Source organism: Sapajus apella, unplaced genomic scaffold (genome assembly GCF_009761245.1).
Source record: "Sapajus apella isolate SASKATOON/1434 unplaced genomic scaffold, GSC_monkey_1.0 scaffold35, whole genome shotgun sequence".
Classification (NCBI taxonomy): Eukaryota; Metazoa; Chordata; class Mammalia; order Primates; family Cebidae; genus Sapajus; species Sapajus apella.
In genome coordinates, this window is record NW_022436975.1 from 10,011,745 (window position 1) to 10,028,721 (window position 16,977).

At 36.5% G+C, this 16,977-nt stretch overlaps 1 protein-coding gene across 2 annotated transcripts in view; it reads left to right on the top strand.

Moving 5' to 3' along the window:
* The first annotated feature begins 1,779 nt into the window (after nt 1–1,779).
* UBXN2B (UBX domain protein 2B) overlaps nt 1,780–16,977 on the top strand; it is a 35,760-nt gene continuing 20,562 nt past the window's right edge. The window contains exons 1-4 of one of the 2 annotated variants that reach the window (XM_032296149.1): nt 1,780–1,978; nt 7,298–7,401; nt 14,180–14,330; nt 16,498–16,581. In XM_032296149.1, the coding sequence (XP_032152040.1) occupies nt 1,895–1,978; nt 7,298–7,401; nt 14,180–14,330; nt 16,498–16,581 (423 nt within the window). In that variant the 5' untranslated portion in view covers nt 1,780–1,894. The remainder of the gene's footprint in view (nt 1,979–7,297; nt 7,402–14,179; nt 14,331–16,497; nt 16,582–16,977) is intronic. The other variant, XR_004274427.1, reaches the window with a different exon arrangement.

A 16,977-nucleotide genomic window follows, 5' to 3' on the forward strand; every position in this document is an offset into this window, starting at 1 on the left:
TTGCTGACACGAATGTAGTATTTCAAATCTCGGTGTCTTTGTACATATCCTTGCCTTTACCAAGATTCTTTCTGGTCCAATACTTCCACTAGAAGTACTTTCCTTCAAGACTTAGCTAAAATGTCTTTGGCTTTATGAGGCATTTCTTGTTAAAGATCCAGAGATTTCTAGGGCAGAATCCTGTGTTAAAAAGAGTATCAGGAAAACAAGTGCAGTTTAGTATCTAACACTTTACTACAGGATGAAGTTAGACTTTATCATCTGGTTGCCTCAGGTATAACAAGGTAATCATAACTACCCAGCAGAGGGATAAATGAAATTACACAGGGAATGCACAGTTGGGGGGAGAAAAATTTCTCCTTTACTCTCTCAGAGTCTCCAGCTGGGTCCAAAGAATTAAACGGACACAAAACAGATTAACAGGAAAAAAACCACACAAATTTTATTTAATAAAACTTTACATACAAAATTTGTATTAGGCCCGGCACGGTGGCTCACGCCTGTAATCCCAGCACTTTGGGAGGCCTGGAAGAGCGGATCACGAAGTCAAGAGATCAAGACCATCCTGGCCAACATGGTGAAAGCCCGTCTCTATTAAAAATAACAAAAATTAGCTGGGCGTGGTGGCACATGCCTGTAGTATCAGCTACTCAGGAGGCTGAGGCAGGAGAATTGCTTGAACCTGGGAGGCGGAGGTTGCAGTGAGCCGAGATCACACCACTACACTCCAGCCTGGCACCTGGCAACAGAGCGAGACTCTGTCTCAAAAAAAAAAAAAATTTATATTAAAAAACAGATTTTATTTAATAAAACTTTACATGTAAGTGGGTGTCCTCACAAGAAAATACAGACCCAAATAAGTGTCTAGGCCTATACTAAGTTGAACAAAGAAAGGCAATTATGGAAGAGTATCTAGGAAGATACGGGTTACTTTAACAATGTCTGTACAGATTTCTCTCAGCCTCAACTTCCCTTCTTTGGTGATGAGTATCTTTCCTCTTGATATAGGGACGGCATCTATCACATGGTAGTTTATTTTCCTGCTTTCAGGAAGAAAAGAAGGTTAGAGTGCTCTTCTTGCACCTGCTGTTTATCAGGTGGCTTTTTTTTTTTTTTTTTTTTTTTTTGAGACTGAGTCTCTCTCAGGCACGCAGGCTGAAGTGCAATGATGCCACCGCGGCTCACAGCAACCTCCGATTCCTGGGTTCATGCAATGCTCCTGTCTCAGCCTCCCGAGTTCCTGGGACTACAGGCGCCCACCACCGCGCCCGGCTAATTTTTGTAATTTTAGTAGAGACGGGGTTTTCGCCACATTGTTCAGGCTGGTCTCGAACTCCTGACCTTAAGTAATCCGCCCGCCTCGGCCTCCCAAACTGCTGGAATTATAGGCGACCACGCCCGGCCGAGTTCTGCTTTCAGTAAATTATTCCAGGCACTTTTTACGGTGTTTTTCACCCTCAATACCAATTCACACTGTGGAGGCGATGTACTATCAATCCTTGATAGGAAAGATGAGAGAATCTGACCAAAACCAGAAGTGAGGGTTGCAATTTTTCATCAGATGAAAAATCCAGAGGATGTTTTCATTGTTGAGCTAAATGAATGTACAAGTCTAGACTGCCCTCTAGTGCGGCCTACAGCGCCTTGAGGCGTGCAGCAATAGCAACACGAAACTTACAGAAGTTTCCCAGCGGAGAAATTCCCAGAGCCAACTTCCTTTAAGGAAGAAAGGGAAACCTGACAGGTGGTCCAGCACCGGAAATGGAGGCACAGCTTCGGAAAACGGGGGCGCGCCCGCGCTTTGCGAGGCTCCGCCCCTCCAGCGGTTGCCAGGCTACCGGCCCCGGAAGTCGCAGGAGCTGCGTCCGCAGTGGGCGCCGCTAGCCGGCGGAAGATGGCGGAGGGCGGCGGCCCTGAGCCCGGCGAGCAGGAGCGGAGGTCTTCCGGGCCGCGGCCTCCAAGCGCGCGGGATTTGCAGGTGAGGCGAGTAGCCGGGGGACTGAGCGCGGCGGTGGGCGCGGGCCGGTGACGGCGCGGGCTGGTGCGAGTCGGAGGCCGACTCTATCCTCTGCGGAGCCTTTCCCGGACCCTGTCTTGGGTTGGAATCGTGACTTCGGCGCCCGGTCTCCCCAGGTCGGCGCTTAGCACGGTGGTGGTCGTGTACACTAGTGCCCGACCCTCCAGCACTGGTGCCTTGTCTCCCTTCTACCCCACGTACGATGTAAAAACAGCTACTCGTTTAGAATGACATTTTGTGGGGTCAGTTGGTTGCTTCACGGGTTGATGCTTCCTTCTTGGAGCTTACTCCAGAAGAAAGGTTACTGTGGCCGCAGGGGACTAGGCAGTCACCCAAACAGTAGTGATGCGTGATTTGTTCTTTTTTTTTTTGTCTTGGATGCTATTTCTGACTTGATTACTTACATATAAAAATGGTTCCATTTTATCATGTAGCCTTTTCTTTTAAAGAGGCAAAGGAAAGCAATGCACACTATGTTCATACAGCCTAGTTGTCTAAGTCATGGTCTTTAAAACACTGCACACAAGAAACAGGGAAATAAAACTTCGTAATGTTGTATAGGACACTGATATTAGTTAGCTAAATATTAGTGCACCAAATCCCGTTTTATCAGATACTGACGCCATTTTTCTCATTTTAGGCTTTTTTTGTGTCTCACTATAAGACTATTATTTAACAAGTAAATATCAGTAGAGAGATACTAAGGAGAATCTTGGTAGAGCAGTTCTACTGTATTACTTTAAAACCACACTTCATTCTAACGCGAACAAACCACCATCCATGGTGACATACTAAGCTTTGGGGAATGTGGAAATAAGTAGGACATCAATCCTTAGTCCGTGCTAAACTCTATTGATGCGTATGTAAGTGTAAAAGACATTTCTACCTTTTGGAAGCCTACAGATTTCTTCGGAGAAATGGGATGTGAATACATTTAGCATAACATTTTGGCACCCCATGAAGTATGATGGGGTGCCAAAATAAGCAGTGCACAAAGTGAAGAATTTGGAGACTGGAAAGATGAGTGTAAGATTAGGAGGTGAACTCAGTGTAGAATAGTCCCAGCGCCATAGTTGACTCAGCAGCAATAAACATAATCAAGGGATAGGACGCTGTTGTGTACCTCATCTTTCCTATTTAAACCCACATCACTGAAACAGCACGGAGTTAGTAGTCACACCAGTTTTGATTTGCCTTAGTCCTGCTACTTAGTAGTTTTATGAACTTAGGAGAAATGCCTTAACTTCTCTGAGCCTCACTGTCTTCATTTGTAAACTGTGGAGGGTCAGGGTGCTGGTGGTAGTGTAAGGATTAAATGTTGTAAAGGGCCTATGCAAAATTCTTACATTATTCTGGCTCAGTTGTTACTGAGCAAATATTTGGTTCCTTTTTCCTCAATGAGAAAGATGCTATAACTTTCACTGGATAGTCCATTTTAATGTCATTAAAGTTAATATAGTATGTAGCTTAATGTCCTTTCCGTAACTTAAATCCATTTCTGCTTTTTATGTGAAAAGTGAGAACAGCTTGGCAATGGCCACCTGATTCTTGGCAAATTGTTTGCAGACTTAATCCGGTGGCTCAAAGTATGATTAATGTTTGGAGATACTCTGGTAGATGTTGCTGATTGTGAGAATGCTTTCATTTCCACCCTAAGTTAGAATATGGGAATTTTTTTTCATCTGTCTATTTCTGGTAGGTAGGGCAGTAGGAAGAAAACTGGTTTCTTTATTAATGTGATTTGGTATATCAAGTACAGTATCTAAGTATTGATAATCTTTTCTTTAGAACTTAATATGAATGTGAAGAACTTGCAAAGAAACTTGAAAACAGCCAAAGGGATGACATATCAAGAAATAAAGTATGTATCAAAGTTTAAAAGAGTTAACTAATGTTCTTCCCAAATGGTATCTTGGATATTGATTATTTATAGATTATATTGTTATCATTTAATCTAGATATGCTTAAGAGTTAACCCAGTTCGTGCAGCTTTCAGTAGATATTTCTTACTTCCCAAACAGCTTGATCTAAGAGTCTTTCCGAGCGAGTAAAGGGGTAACGTATCACTGATTGGAACAAGTATAAGTACCCCTAAGTAAGTATATCTTAGCTGCCATGCAGTGTAGGGTTTGTCAGCATCTAAATCAGGAGGGAATGCTCCAGGTGCCACCAGAGGACAGCTGCATAGTTGTTTCCCAAAAGGCCTCCCAGCCATGGGAGCCCCCAACTTACAAACTGCAGACTCAGAAATCTTTTTTGCATATCACACAATAGATTTTCATAGCTCCCTTCATCCCCCACAAATAAGGAAATGGTCAGAGGGTAAGTTAGGAGTGGGATTGTTAGTGACAAAACTAAGCCCTAAACCTCATCAGTATTCAGTAGTATTTCTGAATTGCTTTCCCTTCTGGTGTCCCTCAGCCCATCCACACACATGTTCATTAAGGTATTTAGTCGTATACTATGTCCCAGTTTTCCTCCACATGTTCTGTGTTGCTATGTAGGTTGGAGTCGGGGAGTGGGAACAGGGTTAACTTCCGTACTTATCAGGGTTATGATTGGATTTGTTAGGATGGACTCAATAGTGGGTACTATAAATGAGAAGAATTAAAATGTCTGATACTGTGTTGCCACAAGTACCCTAATCCTACTGAATATCTTTATTCTGTATCATTGATTCTCTAGTGTGCATCTATGACCTGGAAGTCTTGTCAAAGATTGCTGGAACATACCCCAAAGTGTGATTCATTGGTTCTAGAGTGGGGTTTACGTATATGCATTTCTTACAAGTTCCCGGGTGTCTGTATAATAAACATTTATTACTGCTTCTAGAATTGCTTACTCTTAGGCTAGAATTCCAGTACTTTTAATCTTTGCTATATACTTGATTTTCTCACGCAATTACTTTGCTTTCAGGTTGCAAGTTCTTCACATTTCAAATTCCAGAGGAAAGATTATCAATACTTTACTTAGATACTTTATCCTCTGCGTATTATTGAAACATTTTCTTAATTACGTTTTGAGATTTTGTTGTGTTAGTTTTGACCAGTACTTCAATTAATATTTATCAATTTAAATTATCATTTCCTCTTGATGTGATACCATCTGCTATGTTAAATAATATAAATTAAATTTCTTTGTAATATTTAATAATGAACTTATGCCATATGATGCCACATGGCATCAACTCCCTCTAAATACTGCTCATTTTCTTCTAAGTTTTTAGTGATGTACCATTAATAACTAGGATCTTTCAGCCAGGTAGACTCTTAATCATTTTCCTCATATTCCTCTTTTGTTAATATATGTTCCACATTCCACGGAGTCAGAGACATTTTTGCCTTTTTATTTATGTTACCAAAGAAAATTGTTATTTGATTGGAAGCATTTATTCAAATCTTGTTAAAGCAAATATAACCCCAGTTTAAAATCCATCTGTCTATATCTATTTCTGATTCATTTTATATTCTTTATATAATTCAGCATGAATTTCTTGCCTCTTAGGTACAATATTAGAAACAATTTGAGAAACTTAAAATTTAGTTGGGGAAATAAAACAGCAAAAGTACACAAGTAATGACAACATAGTGCTTAATATGAATGTTATTGGAGGTATCACATGCTATGAGTATTTAGAAAAAAAAGGTATTAAGAAAATTAGAAAAGGTTTTGTGAAGGAGTGCTGAAATGGGCCTTTGAGATACAGACGACATTTTCATTGAGGAGAATAGGAATATCATAAAAGTAATTCATAAAGCTGACATAATCAGCTCAGAAGGAAATCTATAAAATAATACTGCTTTAAAGAAATTTCAGGGAGGTATAATTTTTGAAAACTTTAGAACCTTGTCGTTAGAATATGTATGTGCATGTCTGTTTGTCTCTCCTCTGTCATTTGTTTTGGGTTTTTTTGTTTTGTTTTTGAAGGGGCTAGAGTAGTAAAGGACCATTAGTAGATTTAACACTCTAGGGAAAAAAAATCTTGAGGAAAATGAAATACTGTTACAATCATTGCTAAACATTTAAAAATAATATCTTCTAGTAATAGAGCACATGCTTTGTGCTTTCCATACATTCTTTAATCTTTTAAATGACTCTCTAAGGTAATTTTTTAATAGGCATTTGAAGATGTGGTAACTAAGGCTCAGAAAAATATTTGCCCAAGATCACACAGTAAGTGCCTAAATTAGGATTTCAATTCAGTCCTTTTAGATTACCACTTTTATAATTTAGATTTCTAGCAAAGTTGCCATGGTACAAATATGAAAGTTATTGAATGTGGGAGGGTGGGAGTAAAAAAAATTAGAATAGAATAGTCTTTCATTTTGTTTTCTTTGTGTGTATTTTAAAAGTTGACTAATAGAATTGTCAAAGAATTAACTTTGCCCCAATGCCCTGTTCTTCTTATAGGTAGTTTTCATATCATTTGTTTGTCTAAAAGAAGCATTTTAATCTGTTTTGTTTTGGTTTTATTCATTGTTGTTGTTTTGGGAAAAAAAAAAAAACCCAGAGATTATGGTCATGCCAGTTACAATTGAATAGCTGCAGGAGCATTAAGGAAAGTTGCTGAGTTGTTATCCAAAGATGTCAAAAGTCAGAAAAAAATAACCTATACAATACTGAAATATTGGATTCCTTTTTAAAATTCCATTTTGAGAACAAATATATATTTCATTTTGAAATAAACTATCCAGCAAATATCTGTGATGTATAATTTGGTAATATTACTTTCTAAATGGTATATAAACCATATATAATTTATGGTATTGTATTCTTCAGAAACTCATTTTCCTAAGCACCATGAAATTTTATGTCTGGTAGATTTTTAAATAGAATACTTCCGAAATTGTTTTATGTGCTTGGAGTTTGAAAACTTGAATAGCTAAATGAAACTATTTTATGAGATCTGATGAAAGAAGCTGACATTAGTGTGAAACATCTTCAGGAATTCTTTAAAAATTGCACAAGAATTTTAGGTTTAAATTTGAAAATGGTTTGTTACCTAAAACAGATTTTTGATACTGTTGAATAGTTAATTGAAAATAATCAAATAATTATTACAACTTAGAGTTACTCTCTTAGATGTGACATTTTGATTATTTCTATAAAATGAGATTCAGTGAGTTTATTTCAGAAAGGAATCATCTTTTGAAGCATCAGCTTCTTTCATGAAAAGTCTTTACCACTCAATTTTAAGTTAATGTTCTGTATGTAACTCCTAGTTGTATGGAAGAGGTTATTGCTAGTGTTATCCTTTATAACAAGCCTATTATCATGTAGCTGGCCTTGGCAGAATTGTATGAAGATGAAGTGAAGTGCAAATCTTCCAAGTCTGATAGACCTAAAGCTGCAGTCTTCAAGAGCCCACGAACACCACCTCAACGGTAAGTTTTATTTTGTTTTGTTGTAAAAAGAAATTATAACTTTTTCTAAAAATGTACTACATACAAATTATTTTAAATGGCCTTCTTCAAGGTTTCTTCAACAATTTTTTAAAATTATTATTTCCTTCCAAGATTGAGGCAGATTCAGTTAAAAAAATAGAAATGATTAATATCATTTAGGTGCTAGTTTAAAAACTTACAGTCAGAAAGCTAAAAGAAACTTACAGAAAAATTACCTTAAAATACCTAATATTTTGGTAGATATGTAAAATTATATCCTGAATACTGTTTTTCTTGGGCACAATGGTTTTTTTATATTTTTTGAGTCATGGGACTCATTAAGGGTCTGATGAAAGCTACAGAATTCTCCTCTCAAAACAACTTTCATGTGCAAGTTTGTCATTCGTTTTTAAGGGTTTGTGTGCTTCTTGAAGCCTCTCCATGGAGCCTCTGTGGGTTTTTTGTCTTACATTTAGGAATCTGTGATTTCTGAAGTCTGTCTCTTCCTCCTTTAGGTGATGATTCCTCTAATGTGTGACCTCCTAAATATTATTTGCTGTTATTAAAATCCCTGAACTATAAAAACAACCAACTATGAAGATTTAAGAGATGAGAACCACGTGTATTTTATTGCTGTGAGTTTTCTTGTTGCCAGGAGTATTTTCATTAACATCTTTTTAGCATTATAAATATCCCTGAGGAAGAAACATCAGTTTTCCCATTATATCTTAGTCTCAGAAAGTCTACTTTATAAATTTTCAATCCATCAAAAGTCAAGACTAGTAAATACTGTTTATTCCACCTGTATTCACCAAGTTGTGAAAACGTTGCATTGCGCTTATACACACACGGATTCTCTCTTTTTTACTCAACTATTTGAAAGGAAATTGTAGCCAGTATGATACTTCACCTCTGATTACTTCAGCATGCATCTCCCAAGAAGAAGCACACACTTTTATAACCTTGATAACATAGCACATCTTACAAAATTAATAGTAATTCAGGCCGGGAGGAGTGGCTCACACCTGTAATCCCAGCACTTTGGGAGGCCAAGGCATGCGGATCACTTGAGGTCAGGAGTTCAAGACCAGCCTGGCCAATACAGCAAAACCTTGTCTGTACTAAAAATATAGAAATTAGCCAGGTGTGGTGGCACAGGCCTGTAATTCCAGCTACTCTGAAGGCTGAGGCACAAGAATCGCCTGAACTTGGGAGGCAGAGGCTGCAGAGAGCCGAGATGGCACCACTGCACTCCAGCCTGAATGACAGAGGAGGACACTGTCTCAAAAATAATAATAATAATAATTCTATGATGTCATTTAATATATAGTCTGTAGTCAGATATCTCTTATAGCCTTATCTTTGGATTTAGGATTCAACCAAGGACATTGCATTTAATTATTCCTGTTTTGAATTTTTGAATACAGAGCATTCTCCCGATCTTTTTATTTTTAGCTCAGCTACGTAATCTAAGATTTACTGCATTGACTTTTTTAGAGAGTCTAGGCCAGATGTCGTATAAAATGTCTAAAATTCTAGATCATTGTTTCCTCGTGATTAGATTTTTATTAAATTTTTTGTCAAAAATGCGAAATAAGTGATACTGTCTGCTGTTTATTACGTTATAACAGGAGTCATAATTGCAGTAATTTCCACCATTGGTGTTATGTTCACTTGGTTAAGGCACTGACCACCACACCACTCCATTGTAAGATAGACACTGTTTGTGCTTTGTAATCAGCAGGTTGGTATCTTGACACTGTTTAAACATCCTATTCTTTCATTTAATTCTTATCTTTATACATATAAAATACTGTATTTTTAGCTGCTTCTTTAATTTATATATTCTCCCAAGCTTTGAAAGTACTTCATATGTTATCTGTGTACTTACATTTTACTCACTATTTGGTCACTGTTTCTCCAGTTTGAACATACGTTGAATGACTTAATATTTGAGCTCTTATCATAAGATTACTGTATTAATATTTTCCTTGCTATTCAAATATAATTACTAAGATATTTCAGTGAAAGGTTTTCTTTTATGTTGTCTGAAACAATGTTTCCATTAATAGGTATAATTCAGTAAGTCAGTTTCTAAGGATTTTGTGCCTAACATTTGATCTTTAGCATTATTAACATTTCAAGAGCTGAGCTTCCTCAAAATATATTGGCTGGGATATAGACTGTGTTTATTCTGTTTATAATACAATTTATAGCAAACTATTGGCAATCTTTTTTTCTAAGTATGATATTTTCCAATATTAAGCATACACTTCTTTTGATTTCATATTTAGTATCAACATTTTCACAGTATCACTGTATTTCTGCTAATCTGTTTGGTACAGAAAACAGTGCTTATTTTCATGGTCCACCTCCTTGGGCAGTATTAGAAATCAAAACAGTTATTGTTTCATTGTCATTTTAAGCCAAGATATTTTTATTATCTGAAACTCTGGACATAAGATGGTCTGTGTTTTTAATTTACAAGAGGAGTTATGTAGCCTACAGAAAGACCCTCAGGATATAGTCCGACACCTGTTTTGACATACTCATCTGTGAAAAGTTACATATCATAAAGGGAACTTAGATATGTCCTCTGCAAGCCATTATATAGTAGTATTGCTTCTGAGAATTAAATGAGATAAAGCAGATAAGATGCCTAGCACAGAGTTGGTACTTAGCTGGGCCCTAAAAGGATTTGGGATATTAGGAGTTAGATAAGCACAAACAACAAAGGACACTATTCAAGGAACAAAGAATCACAGAGGAGAAAATAATCAAAATGACCAGAGGCCTCAGAAAAGGAACCAGCAGAACTTTAGTAGCTTAGTAGCAAATAAGATTGGATAGATGGGAGTGCAGCCAGGAAGGCTTTCATAGGCATGTGACCTGTGCTGTTGCTCAAGGCCCCATGCCTAGAAGGGCCCTGTGCTTGGACTAATGCTTTGCTGTTACTGTTTTGAAATTCTTAATAGATTTTGAACAAGAGGACTCCCATTTTCACTTTGCACTGGGTCCCACAAATTATGTAGCCAGTTCTAGATACAACCTTGAAGCCCACGAAAATGAGTTGTACCTGTGTAGAAGGTGGTGGAAAGCTAGTTTTTTTTTTTTTTGTTAAAAATTTAATGACAAAACTATAATATAGTGTTAAAAGCTTTGACTCTGGAGTTAGACACATCTCAGTTGTAATTTTTTTTCTCTATCCTCTAATAAGGTTTTGGCAATTGGTGAGTTATTTAAACTCCTTCATTCTTAGTTTTCTTACCTGTAAAATAGTAGTAATAACATTGTTAGGACTAACTAAACACATAGTCATCTTTTGATAAATGTTAGCTATTACTGTTCTATTCATTTAGGAAAACAGGACAGGCAATACTATATAAAATTAATGATGATGGGGAGAATAGGATAAGTAGGGAAAGAAATCAAGACAGAAACAATTGAGATAAACTGAGGAATGAGGTAATAAAGTTTTGAATTCAAGGCCAAGGATGGTGGCTCACGCCTGTCATCCCAGCAGTTAGGGAGGCCGAGGTGATGCAGATTGCTTGAGCTCGTGAGTTTAAGACCAACCTGGGCAACAGGGCTTAAACCACATCTCTACAAAAAATACAAAAAGCAGCCATGCATGGTGGTGCATGCCTGTAGTCCCAGCTACTTGGGAGGCTGAGGTGGCTGGATAGCTCGAGCCTGGCAGGGGACATTGTAGTGAGCTGAGATCATGCCACTGCACTCCGGCCTGGGCAATAGAGCCATTTGTTGTCTCGAAAAATATATAAATAAAATAAATTTTGGATTTAGGTGGTGGCAATGGAATGGAGAGAAAAGGGTGAAATTAATAAAGGACACTTTTAAGGTGTTTACTATAGAAATGTAGTGACATAGGATATAGGGAGTAAGCCAGTGGGAAAGAGAGAAGACTTAAATGTTTTTAATCTGGGATACAGGAGAAAGTGATTGTTAATGGGAGGGCTTATGTGTACAAATAGCTTCAGTTTTGGAGATGAACTTGATTCAAGTAAAACTATCTAGCAGGTGGTTTTAAATTCAACACTGGACTGTAAGTTAATGGTAAAAGCATATATTTGAGGTTCATCTGTATAGAAGAGGTTATCTTTGACAATGGATAAATACTTTGATGATCAAATGAGCTTAAATAGAGGGGAGTGGAAGTCAAGGATATAGGCGGATTTATGTAAGAGAAGGAGAAAGAAAACTCATTAATGTAGAGAAGGAGATGTTGGATCCCATTGGGCAAAGAAACAAGCAATTTTGGTATAACGAAAGTCCAGGAGAGTTCGATTATGAAACAAGAAAAGGGAGAAGGATAGGCTCAAAAGGATCAAATGTTTCAGAAAGTGGGTAACAACTGACGGAAGTCTGTTGTGTTTGGCAATGAGAAGATAACTCAGAATCTTTAAATAACGAAGATTCAGTAGCAAAATGGGAGCAAAAATCTTACTGCAGGGAGTAAATGCATGGGAAATATGGGCACTGGTCACAGATAATATGTTTAAGGTTTGGGTAATCATCATTAGGAGGTGAAAAGATTGAAACCGCCCAACTCTTCTGAAATTGGGAACTATCAATGGGTAACAACCCCTATCACCAATTTCATTCAACTTGTACTGGAGGTTTTAGTCAGCACAATGAGATAAGAAAAACGTATACAAATTGGAAAAAATATATAAATAAAGCTTATTATGTGCAGTGACATAATTGCATACAAAGAAAACTATAAGACTCTGGTTCCTTTTCTGATTTCTCTGGTCATTTTGATTTTTTTTCCTCCTGTGTGCCTCTTCATTCGTAGAATTTTGTTCCTTGTCCTCTGTGCTTATCTAAGTCCTAATGTCTTAAATCCTTTTAAGGCCCAGCTAAGTACCAATTCTGTACTAAACATCTTTTATTCCTTTTCATTTATATTTAATGAGTTAGTTTGCATGAGTATAGAGAATTACTTCAGGAGTCAATAAATATTGTTGCCTGAACATTCATGAATTAAATTTGAGATCTTCCACTGCTGAATGCAAAGACCGATTATAAAGCTGCAATAGTTAAGAGAGTAAGAACTGACGGTAGACTATGTACTAAAAGAGAGAACTCAGAATCATAGTCACACATAAAAGCAACTTGATTTATGACACTGCAGAGCAGTGAGGGAGAGAATTTCATTCTATGATACTGGAACAAATGGACATTTACATGGAGAAAAAATAAGTTACTGACCTTCTGCCTTATACCACCTACAAACATCAGTTCCATATGGGTTGTGGATCTAAATAGAGAAATTAAAACAATAAAGTTTCTGGAAGAAAATAGAATACTTTCATGACCTTAGAGTAGGCAAAGATTTCAACAAATAGAAATCATAAACAAGGTAGGAAATCATTTGCTGTGACTGATTTTTGCAGTAAGGTCTTTCTCACTAAGACTGAGATAAAAAGGAATGATTATTTACTTTGCCAGATTAGAGATGTGGGACAGGGAGGGAAGGGGTGTTACAGCAGCACACAGCTGCAGCAGGAAGCTTTGCGTTGCTTTTCTGTGTTTGTTGTAGCTACCTAAAATAATCTTCTAACGCTAAGGCTTGTCTTAAGAGAGCTAGGGCAGTGTTCAACCTTGCTTGCTACCCTGGGCCCTTGAGTGTAAGCTTGGGAGGAAGGCTTCTGTAGGCTCCTGCTCTAGATAAAGTTGGGCCCAGTGTACTTCTCCAGAGCACTGGCAAGATGAAGCCCCGCCTTCGCCTTCACCCGTTAGTAGGATTCTCCTGGTGTCTCCTTGTTCTCCATCAAGATGGATCTTTTCTTTCCTTTACTCCAAAGTGAGAACTGGTCTGCTTTTTCCTCTAGCTCACTCAGTTTTGCATATTCTAATTTAGGAGAAAGCCGCCTTGAAGGTGACTTCCATTCCTAGTCTCCAGAGCAGATATAATTTCCCCCCATTGTTTCGTTCTGTGTGTCAGTTCAGTGTGAATTTGGAACTGGATTGGAGAGTTATAAGTATTTTAACAAATGAGGTTTGATTGTCATCTTACCCTGGAAGTCTCCATGTTGATGCTTCATTGGTTATATAGTTTCTGATATCCTTGATTGAAAAAATCTTGAAAGATAAAAGTAGGTTATTAATCTTATGTAAAGGTAATTTTTATGTTTCCTAGGACCATTTTTAAAGTTGGAATCAAAGTAGAAATTGGTCACCAAGAATCACTGCCTAAATTATGTACTTTTAACAAACACAGGGGATTATAAGGGAGTAGATCTCTTTTAAATCCAAAAATCTCTGAAGAGTAAATCCTCTATAGATAATCCTTTAGTTTGGAATTAGCTGTTTATACTGTCTAAATCTAGAGATCTCGTCAGTAACTAGGTCTCTACTGAGTGTTGCCTTGTTAGGGAGAAGGGACTATCTTCTGACTATCTTCTGATTGTCGATACTGCTTTCCCTATGACATCAGAAGTGCTGAATTAGTGAATGAGATGTATGTAATAAGCAGTTACAGAAGACTGAGGGATCAGCAAGCAAGCCAGTTGTCGTGCTGGAGGCTTTGCCCTTACAGTCAATGTCTGCAAACTCAGAAAGCATATGATTTATTTCTTGTTTATTCTTTTCCTTAATCCCACTTTAAAAATTAAATATTTTCAGAGAAGTCAAAAGAATGCCTCTTTTTAAATAAAATATTTTGTATAAACTTTTATTTTCATAAGACTCTAGCTTTTTATTTAGTTTATGTCTGCTGTTCTGAGTTTTTATTCATGAACTAAAATGTTTAAAGGTTTTACTCAAGTGAACATGAATACAGTGGATTACATATAGTTCGACCTTCAACTGGGAAAATTGTGAATGAACTTTTCAAAGAGGCAAGGGAACATGGGGCTGTCCCTCTGAATGAAGCCACAAGAGCTTCAGGTGATGATAAATCTAAGGTCAGTGCACAGTTTTAAACTAAATACACTTATTTACCTCCTCTTTCATTTTTATATTATTTGCAAACATGTTTTTCTAATTGTAATTTCTGTTTTAAATATTTGTTTCATTTCTATAAAATTATAATCTTTCTATTGATTGAAAGTTGAGATAATTTTTTACATTTCTGAACAACTTTTTAAGTTACCTTTTAATTTCAAAATGATTAGTAGAGTCATAAGCTTTTGCATAAAGAATACAGGGAAGTTTCATGTACCTTTCACCTAGTTTTCCCTAATGGTTACATTTTACATGATTACGGTAGAATATCAAAGCCAGGAATTTGGCATTTCTCTGTGTCTATATCTTTTTATCACATGTGTGATCACCCAACTGAAGCTCTTCTTCATAGCCTACCCATTTATACTCACACCCACCCCCTCTCTCCTACCATCCCTAACCTCTAGCCAATACCAGTCAATTGGTTTTTCATCTCTGTAATTTTACCATATTAAGAATGTTACACAGGCTGGTGGTGGTGGCTCATGCCTGTAATCCTAGTACTTTGGGAGGCCAAGGCAGAGAGATCACAGTTCAAGACCAGCCTGGCCAACATGGTGAAACTCTGATGTTAAACAAATGGAGTCATAACATATGTGACCTTTTGGAATAGCTTTTTTCACTCTGCATAATGCCCTTGAGATCTATCAGAGCTTTTGCTTGTATCACAACTTTGTTCCTTTTTAATTCCTGAGTAGCATTTTATGGTTTAGATATACCACAGTTTAACCATTCATGTATTGAGGAATATTTTAGTATCCAGCTTTTGACTATTACAAATAAAGCTACTATGAACAATTGGGTCCAGATTTTCTTACTTATATAAGTTTTTATTTCTCTGGGATAAATGCTCAGAAGTACAATTGCTGGGTCATACATTAAGTGTATGTTTAGTTTAATAAACAGCCAAACTATTTTCCAGAGTGGTTTTGCCATTTTATATTTCCACATATATGAGAGAACTAGTTGCTCTGCATCCTTTTCAGCATATAGTATTGTTACTATTTTTAATTTTAGCCTTTGGGTAGGTGTGTAGTGATAATACAATGTGGTTTTATTTCTCTAATGACTAATGATCTTAATATGCATTTTCCTAATGGCTAGTGAGGAACATCTTTTCATGTGCTGCTTTGCCATTATCTGTATTAATTCTTTTCAATGAAATATCTCTTCATTACTTTTGCCCATTTTCTAATTGAATTATTTTGTTACTGTTGAGTTCTGAGAATTATTTGTATATTTTAATAGGTATGGGTCCTTTGTCCGATACATGGTTTGCAGATATTTTCTCCCTGAATGTCATTTGAGTTTTATCCTCTTAACAGGGTTTTTGTAAAGCAAAAGATAAAACTTTGATAAAGTTCAATTTTTTTTTCTTTTATGGATCACGCTTTTGCTGTATTGTCTAAGAACTTTTCACTTAACTGTCAGTCCCAAATATTTTCTTCCTTGTTATCTAGAAAAATGTTATAGCTTTACATTTAAAGCTATGATCGATCTGAATTTTTTATATAAGGTGTGAGGTCGACACCAGAGTTTATTGTTTTGCTTATGGATGTCCAGTTGCTCCAGCATCACTTCTTGAAAGGCACTCCTTTCTCCATTGAATTGCTTTTGTACCTTTCTAAATTTCTATAAAACTTCTATACATCTTTTAATTATTATCAACTGACCCAATATTGGTATACTGAAGATCAACACTTAAGTGTCTTTTGGAGTATAATTTCATATATTCTTATAAGCAGCATTTCTCAACCTGAAATTTCTCCCTCAAAATTATTTGGGGAGGTTATCTAAACTGCCTCATGGCTTCAGATATTATGGTTCAATAGATTTGGGGTATGCCTAGAAACATGTCTTTTTAAAAAAATCTCTGATAATTTCGACATCCATTGTTGAGAGCCACTGCTGTAATGGAACTTAAATTTTGGGTTTTATTTTCATTATTCATCAATGGTTTGAAATTATCTTTTAGTCAAGTCTTATGGCAATTTTGATTCTTGAAGGTTCTCCAATATGAACCATTTTGGCTAATTAGAATTTATCTAGTTTTAAAATACATATCACATAGTAACTTTTTGCTGAATAATCGTTAGTGAATTTTAACTCATTTCCTATGTATTTTAGTCATTTACAGGTGGAGGATACAGATTGGGTAATTCCTTTTGTAAGCGGTCTGAATATATCTATGGAGAAAATCAGCTGCAAGATGTAGGTACAATAATCAAAATGAAAAAATATAAATATTTGCTTCTAGTTTCTAAAACTTTTTAAGTTAAAAAGTGATAATCTTTTTGTTACTTTTTAAAACATGGGTTAAAAGGACCAATGATGTGTGAGTTTTCAGTCTCAATTTTTATGTTTTGTATCGCACTTACGCCTTGCACTTAGAGATATGTAACTATTTGTTGAAAGAATGTATGATTCATTGTCAAAATGAATTTGCAGCCAGGCATAGTGACTTGCACCTGGAGTCCCAACTACTCCAATGGCTGAGGTAGGAGGATCACTTGAGCCCAGAAATTCAAGGCCAGCCTGGAAAACATAGCCAGACCCTAATTCTTTAAAAAAAAAAAAGAAAAAGAAAAGTGTTTAAAAAAATGAACT